General features: G+C 38.5%; 1 protein-coding gene across 19 annotated transcripts in view; it reads left to right on the top strand.

Annotated features, from left to right (window-relative positions):
* The first annotated feature begins 2,340 nt into the window (after positions 1-2,340).
* cacna1g (calcium channel, voltage-dependent, T type, alpha 1G subunit) overlaps positions 2,341-10,226 on the top strand; it is a 255,234-nt gene continuing 247,348 nt past the window's right edge. For all 19 annotated transcript variants that reach the window (XM_077503948.1, XM_077503953.1, XM_077503942.1 and 16 more), the window contains exons 1-2: positions 2,341-3,002; positions 3,951-4,255. In XM_077503948.1, coding sequence (XP_077360074.1) covers positions 3,958-4,255 — 298 coding nt within the window. In that variant the 5' untranslated portion in view covers positions 2,341-3,002; positions 3,951-3,957. The remainder of the gene's footprint in view (positions 3,003-3,950; positions 4,256-10,226) is intronic.

The raw sequence follows: 10,226 nt of genomic DNA, 5'->3' as shown, positions 1-10,226 counted from the left end.
AAGTGAGCACCGCCACTACTTCCACTTCTTTCCTGGGACTAAATAGCCGTGGCACGATTTTCTCCTTTTTTGAGGTACGTGATAGCACTTTCGCTATCTGCTGTCCGGCATTTGCGCTAAAAATAGCTTTGGCATGGATGATAAACACTACTACTACCTCGGTACAGTTCAATAGCAAGTAAACAGACTTGCCAGCACTTCCTTGCTCACCACTCTGTCCCGGGTGGCCGTGTTGTTGCGCTCGGTGTGACAACAGAGAGGACGTAGCCCGTACGCGAAGCCGATTGGCTACCGCGAGCCAAAATGAAAAAAAAGTTAATTTTTTTTTAACTTTGGTGAATATGCGAGTGTGCGGATTTTCGCAGCTACGAACTTCATTGACTACAATGCAAACGCGCCACTGAACCGCCTCCCCCCGCTTTTGGTGTGAACCCAGCATAAGCTTGCGTTGACGTATATTTCTTTTGCAGGAGGAGGCCACAAGATGGCAGCAAAGCACTACTTTTCTCTAAATGATACCCCTAAGCTCGCTTCAATGTAGTTCCACTGCATGGCGAGACCATAAGATGGCAACAAAGCACTACTTTTGTCTAAATTAAGCCCCCTAGCTCGCTTTAACATAGTTCCGTTGCACAAGGAGACCACAAGATGGCAGCAAAGCACTACTTTTGTCCAAATGACACCCATAAGCTCACCTTGACGTAATTCCTCTGCACGGAGAGGCCATAAGATGAAGCAAAGCACTACTTTTGTTGAAATGATGCCCCAATCTCACTTCGACATAGTTCCTTTGCACCAAGAGGCCTCAAGATGGTGGCAAAGTTTTTGGCCTGAGTGCCAAAAAATAGTAAATAGTTTTTCTGTAAATTGCGGTAAATCTGCAATTACAGTGGATGAAATTTCTAATGGAAAATTGCAAATAAGTGGGATTGGTGTTTCACTGTACAGTAGTCCACATATAGATCATCACTTTCCCACTTCTTGTTCTTTCAGAAATGTCGATGAGCATCAGCTGCCAAGCGTACTGATAAAAGCCTCCTGTCGACCTCCAAGTGACAAGTCTTTTTTTTTTTTTTTTCCCCCACCCTAACTCCTTCCGAATTCACTGACAGTTAAGTTTGTCATAACAGTCAGCTGAGGAAAGTATAAACTTCTTGGCTTGAAGTACTCCAATAGAAAAAAAAAAAAAAAAAGAACATTTATCATCAGCCTCATACAAAAAACAAAACAAAAAAAATCATCACACATTCAGTGTTGGAAAACCAATGCATGATTCCATTCACTGAATAATAGATGTTTAATTGTGCTGCGTTTTATTAATTAATGTAATTTCTGGTGCACTTCACCCACAAACTTGTCTTTATTGCCTTGCTGGCAAGCAGGTAGAAGCAGGGCTGGATCGATACTCTGTTAAGAAACGACACAATTAACTAATCAGTCTGAACAGGCACTATTGGCAGCCACAGTAAAGAGTCCAATTTTCCCTTTCTACCTCTTGTGCTCATTTTATTGTGCCTGCTTGCCGATCTTTTTAGGTCATGTGTGAGAAAATGTGAGGATTCTCAATCTTATTTCCACCCAGCATGCGGAATAACGCCTTGAGTGATTCATAACTACGTGTACAAAAAAGCGCTATGGCTAGCTTCCGCAAAGGAAATATGTCCTCTTCATTGATTGGCTCCTTCTATAAAATCAATCATATTAATATGTTTGAATGAAAATTAAAGAGAGTTGAAACGATATGTGCAGTTGACCTCCTGAGGAAACATCTTCCTCTAGTGGCCACTGGCATACATGCAATGAACTACACTTGCCAAATCTGCACTGTCTTGTTGCAGGCGGACAAAAATCCTACATAAGCTGTTTTAAAAATATTGTTAAGGCAAGCCTATATATTATATTTGTATTATTTATTTTTATATTATAAAAATACAATAAATATCATTTTTACGCTATTTTAAAATAATGTTTATTGTTGTACTCACATATCCCCCTCACGTGTGGCAACTTCTCTTACTTTCCCCAAGTTCCAGTAATAAAGTTCTCCACCAATCACAGCGCGCAACTGATAAAATGCCATCACTCCCTCGCTCCTGATTGGCTGACAGTTGACATATGCTTCCAGCTGTTTAGTCCCTCTCTCCTCCGCTTTACATCTGATTGACAACTTCCTCGGCCAATGAAAACCGACCCCTCGACTAGGCAGCGCGCTGATTGGCTTAGAGGAGGCGCTTGGGCTGCTATTGAGAAGTTCGGATTCCCCCCCTCCCCTCCCATCTTCCCCCCATCCCTCCCTCTCCATCCAGCTGTGTGAGCTTTCCTGATGGACGGAACCGAGAGGACACAGTTCTGGAGGAGGCGAGGGTGAGAGCGGGAGTGTCCGCTCGGCGAAAAAGACGAGAGATGCTCTGTCATGTTTGAAAATTAAAACAAAGAAGAAGAAGAAAAAAGACGGCGGCTCTACTGGACGCGGCAACATCTTGACGGATTTTTAAAACTGTGTTGCGGAATATGCGCTTAAGAAAAACGCCTGTGGATGCAATGAAAAGTGTTGGAGCGTACTTCATTTAGAAGAGGAAAAGCGCGTGGAAACGGACCTATTCATTTGAGTTTTGAGGGGGAATTCAGCTGAAGGAAGAAATTCAAAAGAAGTTGTTAGAACACAAAGAAGGGCTGCACGCTGCAGAACCGGACCCAAACCGGGTTGAAAGTATTCCCTGGTGGATGGTTGTAAAGTGTTACTGGGGAGGTTTGAGCACTGGGGCTCCGTTCAGGGGCCTCTCTGCGCATCGCACTGAGGCTGCTGGCGGACCAAGTGCGCCAGAGAGCCACTTGGGAACTCTGCGGATTCTCCAAACCCACAGAACATCGTTTTTTTTTTTTTAGTTTTTTTTTTTTTTTTTTCTTTCTGAAATTCAAAAGCTGGTGTGGACTTTGCAGCCACCAAACTGATCATGCGATGACTGAACGCGCATTGGAGACATCGACCGAGTCCATATCAGGTAATTTTAAAAAAATTAAATAATTATGATTAGATGCACTGGAATTATGACCTTTATTTTGTATTTTTTTTTAAAAGGCATACAGATATGATCTATCTATCTATCTATCTATCTATCTATCTATCTATCTATCTATCTATCTATCTATCTATCTATCTATCTATCTATCTATCTATCTATCTATCTATCATCCATCCATCTATATATCTCTCTTCCATCCATCCATCCGTCCGTCCGTCCGTCTATCTATCTATCTATCTATCTATCTATCTATCTATCTATCTATCTATCTATCTATCTATCTATCTATCTATCATCCATCTATCTATCATCCATCCATCTATCTTTCTATAATCCATCCATCTATATATCTATCTTTCATCCATCCATCCATCCATCCGTCCGTCCGTCCGTCTATCTATCTATCTATCTATCTATCTATCTATCTATCTATCTATCTATCTATCTATCTATCTATCTATCTATCTATCTATCTATCTATCTATCTATCTATCTATCTATCATCCATCTATCTATCTATCATCCATCCATCTATCTTTCTATAATCCATCCATCTATATATCTATCTTTCATCCATCCATCCATCCATCCATCCATCCGTCCGTCCGTCCGTCCATCTATCTATCTATCTATCTATCTATCTATCTATCTATCTATCTATCTATCTATCTATCTATCTATCTATCTATCTATCTATCTATCTATCTATCTATCTATCTATCTATCTATCTATCTATCTATCTATCTATCTATCTATCTATCTATCTATCTATCTATCTATCCATCCATCCATCCATCCATCCATCCATCCATCCATCCATCCATCCATCCATCCATCCATCCATCCATCCATCCATCCATCCATCCATCCATCCATCCATCCATCCAACCAATTTGATCCAATCACACTTACGCCCATGCACACAGGAGGCGAATGATGGCCGAGGATGGGGGAAATCTCGACTCCGGGGGCTCGGAGGGCTGCTCCTCCCCACCGAGGACTTTCATCCGGCTCAACGACTTATCCGGGGACGGATTGGGCGAGGAGCGGACCGAGGTGATGGTGGAACCGGCTTCCCCGGCCCCGGACGGGACCTCTTCAGCCGGGGATGAAGCGTCAGCCTGCGGCGAGGAAAGCCTGCCTTATCCCACCCTGGCCCCGGTGGTCTTCTTCTACATGAAACAGAGCACCCGTCCTCGGAGCTGGTGTCTCAAGATGGCGTGTAACCCATATCCTTTAAAAAAAAAAAAAAAATCAGTTTGCAGCCATCTTACAGGTAAGAAACCTGTTTGTACTTTGATGCATTTTTTTTTTTTTTTTTTAGTTTAGCCGTCCAGGCTGTGTGACTGACTGGCGATTTGAAGCCATTGCTTGTCCTCAATCTGTCCCTCAAGACTTGTAGTCCGGTGCTTTGACTTCTCCGAGCTGCTGTTTTGCTTCCTATCAATGAAACACAATGACAGCCAGAGAAGAAAATCAATCGGCCTCACATGACAAGGCATCAGAATGGCCGAATACGATACAGTGAGGCACGGGGGGGTTCTAATTAGTTGATTGATACGCATTGGAGTACGAGCCATCTTTTTTCAAGTCAAGTGTGTTATTGATTGATAAGTGTACAGACCTGCGACTTTCTCGCTCTTGCCCGCTTTTGTTCCTCAGAGTTGAGGGTGGCAAATAATTTTGTGAGGATTTTTTTATTTTTTTTATTTTATTTTTTTAAGCTGGATGTGAGGCATGCAAGACGGATGCGTCTTTGCCCTGGGGGTCTCAGTCGGTCCTTTATTATTATTGCTTTCAAGTTTGTTTGTTTTTCTAGGTGTTATGTTCATGTCATTTCGATTCATTTCTTCCACAAAAATCGAACTCTCTTCTTTCTGGTTGATTCTGTCAGTTTTAATTGCAATGCTACATCAGCGGACTGTACCCGTTTCCCTCCGAGGAGTACTTGTGATATGGCTTGTATTGTTTTAGCATCTTTTAGAGCAGGGGTATCCAAACTTTTTCATTTGAGGGCCACATACAGAAAATCAAAAGGACGCAAGGGCCACATAATGTTATGAAGAGAAATTGTGTTTAGTCCTAAAAATTGTACAAATAATTGATTTGTGCTTTTGCATATTTAGAAAAATGCTACAGTATATGAACCAGTCATGAACTCTGCCGTAAAGGATTAAAGGTTGACATCATGAGCATCATGTTTTGTAAACAGACACTTGTTACATCAGTACCTAAACAGACACATAGCAAACCAATTTATTTGTAATATGGCAGTAGGGTTATTATAGTTTGGGAATTTTTCATTTCAGTTAGTTTTTATTAGTTGTCAGGGTGGTTCTGTTAGTTTTTATTAGTTTAGTTCTTTAAAAAAAATGCTTAGTTTTAGTTTCAGTATTAGTAGTAAAAAAAAAAAAAAAAAAGTGTATTACTTGTGTGCAATATTTAAAAAACACCATGGGCGCATCATCTGCAGGTGCTTTTCTATTGGCTGTTACTAGATGACGTCACTTCTGTGTGACATACTTTCAAATGTCATTATTCCAGTTTATATCTAAATAAATCTACTAAAAATCACATCAAAGACTAAAACAAAGGACATTTTTGCTATAATTATAGTTTTAGTTAGTTTTGTAAACATAAAATGTAATTTCAGTTTGTTTTCATTTTTTTTTTAAAACATTTTTGGTTTTATTTTGTTAATGAAATTGTTTTTTGAATTTTATTTTGTTAGTTTTAGTTAACTAAAATAACCTTTAATGGCACCTGTGTTTTTCGACACCCTCCCTTCTTACTTTGACCATCTCCAAACATTTTTGTTTTTGTTCATTTATTTGAACTGAGTCAAATGCCATTTTTAGCATATACCGCGGGCCACTAAAAGATGGACGGCGGGCCGCAAATGGCCCCCGGGCCGTAGTTTAGACACCACTGTTTTAGAACATGATCGTTTCAGTTTGCTGTCTATATTGTAAATGGATTAATAGGCTGCTACCTCGAAATGATGGGTGGATCTCTTGGGGTAAAATGGAGGAAAATAATAATTAAATGTCGCCACATCGTCCTCAAAAGATGCCGGCCCATCGAGCATTTGCCCTGTATGCCAGATGGCCAGTCCGATCGCTGTACGTTTTGAATTATTAATGACATCGTTTTGTGTTTTTCCTGTTTCGTTCCTAACTGTCATCCTCACTTCAATCTTCAGTTCCCCTCAGTCTTTCCTCCCTTACTGCAGCTCATTTCCATTGCTGCAAATGTCAAATCTGTAAGGGTCCTACAAATAGGTATATTCGGAAAAAAACAAAACTCAGGCTTGATTAGTCATTTTTTTGCTCTCCAAGAAATGAGCCGATCCCTCGACAGACTCGCCGCGGGGATCTGTTTTGCCACATGCACATTTTGTTTCCTCCCAATCTGGCTAGATGTGATTGTGAAGAGCTGTTTTCTATATGTGCCGTGATTGGTTGGCGACCAATCTATGGTGTACAGATAATTAGAAATAACCACTGCAGCAGACCATTTGATAGTATGGCCCACTTGATACATTTTTACCAGTGATGTGTGTGTACTTTGTCTCCATGTTTGCCCTTTTGTGTGTATCAGTAGTGATTTCGGAAAAAGGTCACTGGTTCTGTAACGCTGCTCAGATTGATCTGCATGCACTTGTGTGTACACTCGTGCTGCTAACCCAAGCAGCAGATGGATATTTTGCAATATTTTAACCGGTTTCTCTTGATCCATGTCCTCCTCTGCTGCTTCTGCCTCTCCACCCGGCATGTTCCGCTTTCTGCACTCTGCTTTCCACCAATGACTCCTGTAGCTTGTCTCTCTTATTCCCACCATAAATACTCCCACAATATCACCGGTTGCCTGCTCTGCCTCTGTTGTATGCTGTAAACCGAAGTACTATTTCCACCATGCACTGTACTTTGGTTTGTTTTGCTCGTTGTGATACACATTTTGGTTCTGCTTTCCTTCATTAAGGTTGAGTTGTCAATTAGAATAAAGTTGAAAGTGGGAATTAGTGGGCGTACATTTGAGTGGTGATAGAAACTTTAGCCTCTGCCCTACTGTCGTATGGTGTTCCACAGGGTTCAAGTTTGGGGCACCTGCTGTTTTCATTGTAGTTGCTGCCCCATCTTCAGAAAAAATGGTATTATGTTTTTCCACTGCTGTTTTGCGGATGACTGTCACTGGTGTTTGGTTTGGTCCCAGTGGCCCTAGTAACACCCTGCTGACTTGGGCCCCCTGGTCCTTTATCTAAAGCCAACAGTCTCAATCTTGGGGTTTTAACCCTATGAAGCTTGAATTATGAAATATATGAGAGAACATTTAGATTATTTGTAAATAGAGTGTTTATTGCTCTTTTTGAACAAACTTTTTTTTTTTTTATCACCTTCCACATATGACTTTTGATTTGTGTCGTATTTGATACATCCGGTCACAATCAGGGTTATTACAGTTTTGGGATTTTCATTTTAGTTAGTTTTGATTTCGTTTTGAGGTTTTTTATTTATTTTTTTATTTTAGTTAGTTTTAATGAGTTTTGAATTTGGTTCTGTTAGTTTTTTTAAATTAATTTTAGTTATTTAATAAATGCTTATTTTTAGTTTAGTTTTAGTTTCGGTATTAGTTTTAGTTGTTTTTTTTGTGTTTTTTTTTCAAATTAAATGTGTATTACTTGCGCACAGTATTTAAAAAACACCATAGAAGCGATGTCATCTTAAGGTGCTTTTCTATTGGCTGCTGCTAGATGACGTCACGTCTGTGTGACAGACTTTCAAACGTCCTTATTACAGTTAATATCAAAATAAATTTACTTATATAATCACTTTAAAAATCATCACCCAAGGCTCATGCATTAATTTAATTACCAAAAATTAAAACAAAGGATATATTTGCTATAATTATAGTTAGTTTTTGTTTTTTTGTAAACATAAAATGTAGTTTCATTTTTAAAAAAAGCATTTTTGTTTTTATTTTATTTCGTTAACGAAATTGTTTTTTGAATTTTAGTTTTAGTTTTTTCATTTTAGTTAGCTAAATAACCTTGCTCACACTGCTTTAAATTTGTACATTTATAAGTGTCAAATATATAATAAACATCAAAATTAGTACTGCAAGTACTACAAGTATGTTAGGTCGCTGGAACAGCCATCAGCTAGGTGATACTGCCCTCTAATGGATTATCTGCGCAATGCATGTGTCAGATCATATACGTCAGGGTTTTAATGGGGAAAATAATATTATACTCATGAAATAATCAAAATGTATTGTATTTAATATGATACGTTTGGGTTTATAGGTTTAAATTGGACCAGCAAATTGGTGCTGTTGTCAAATTCAGCTTTTTTTTCCACCTTTGACAGCTGGCTCAGGTTACACCTTTCCTTTCTCCGTGGTAACATCTCGGCTGGATTACTGTAATGCACTTTATTTTGGAGTCAGCCATTACTCCCTTAAGAGTCTCCAGTTAACCAAAATGCTGCTGCTCGCCTCTTAACTGGTGGATATCACAAAAAAATCTGACATTTGAACAGGGGTGTGTAGACTTTTTATATCCACTATATTACAAGCCGGTAGTAAACAATAACATATTAATTGATTCTTCACCCTTGCCCCAATATTGTTATGAATTAGGTTGACCTACACATGACTCCAACGTTTGCAATCAGTGATTAGCTTTTTAATAAACACGTAACTTTAATGCTGCATTTAAACCGTCTATAATTGTATGTGCATTTTCTGTAGTTTGGATTTACAGTCACTGTTTCTTTATTGTGTTTATTTATTTATTTTCGGCCTTAGAGTAGTCCACCAATGGCAGTGATGGTATCGCCAAAGAAAGAATTTAAGCACATTTCATTGTTGTGATTCACAAAACCTGCGAGACAACAAAAACAAACATTCACTTTGAGAAAATCGATGCATGCCAAGAAAAAAAGAATAGAAAATACTGGATGTCCTCCAAAGTTGTCCTTTAGTAACTGCCATGCTGAATTTATTGGCTGTTGTAATTGTGTTGCATAGCTATGATGTCATGATATTTACGAGGCAGTTACTGCTGTCCGACCTACACACCCCACGATGGAAACACAAATCAGTACAGTGGAACCTCTTACATTATGAACTGTTATTTATATGAGCGTGTCTATGAAGATAATGGAACGTGTGAGACAACATGAGTGTGTTTTACTTTTGATGTTCAAATTTGACACGTGTGAGTTTCTTAAGGCGAGTTAGCGTTATTGAACCACACTCCCTTCACCTATTAATATTACTTGACTTGAGGAGTATCATTTAGAAAAAAATAGTGCTTTGCCACCATCTTGTGGCAATTCTAAATTTCTTGGGAGGCAATTACTCACGGATTTCTGTCATGTAGCAAATACATAAGGTGCTATACTGTACACTAAGTTACACGCATGAGAAATGTAAATTGTAAGTCACGCATATATTTTAACTTGCATGTACAACATAAAATTAAAATGTCCTTGCCTCCAAAATTCTTATTTGTCCCTGAAAAATTCACTTAAATTCAGAATAGTACAATGACAGTGGCACAGACACTTTGGTTTCTGCGGATCATTAAATAAACATTAAAAGTCATTAAATAGATTTTTGCATTAAAAGGCATTAAATTCGATGTCCAGAGGCATTAAAAATTGAAATGCAATTGATGTAAAAACATTGTTGTACATGATTTAGTTTACATACAATATTGTGTTAAAGAGTCACTTTAATATATTTACCAATAATAAATATGATAAAAATGTATGCATTTGTGAGGACTGGTGACTCATTGCAATTTGCAATGAATTAAATGTCCTGGAGTCCACATGTTGCTTCATGTTCCAAAAACCAATTTCTCTGAATTTGAAAAGAAAAATGCACTCTTCCTTTCACTAATGTTCAACATGAAACACTAATGTCGCCTAGTAGCAGAAAAATACCTCAACACAAATCTATGAATCAATGTTTCACACACACACCCCTTTTAACTGTTTTGGCTGTCTTTTTGAATTCAAATAACTTGACCTAATGAATTATTCTAAAATTACTGTATCAGTGAACTAAAAGATAGCAATTTTTCTTTGTTTTTTTTTTATTTTTTATTATTTTTTCACTTTTATGTTTACTCATTCACTCCCAGCCATTTTCAGAGAAGCAATCCCGTTCGCTCCCGGCTGTTTTACTGGATTTTG

Source organism: Festucalex cinctus, chromosome 17 (assembly GCF_051991245.1).
Source record: "Festucalex cinctus isolate MCC-2025b chromosome 17, RoL_Fcin_1.0, whole genome shotgun sequence".
Classification (NCBI taxonomy): domain Eukaryota; kingdom Metazoa; phylum Chordata; class Actinopteri; order Syngnathiformes; family Syngnathidae; genus Festucalex; species Festucalex cinctus.
Note: the sequence above shows the minus strand (reverse complement) of the source record. Positions and strands in the feature narration are given on the sequence as shown.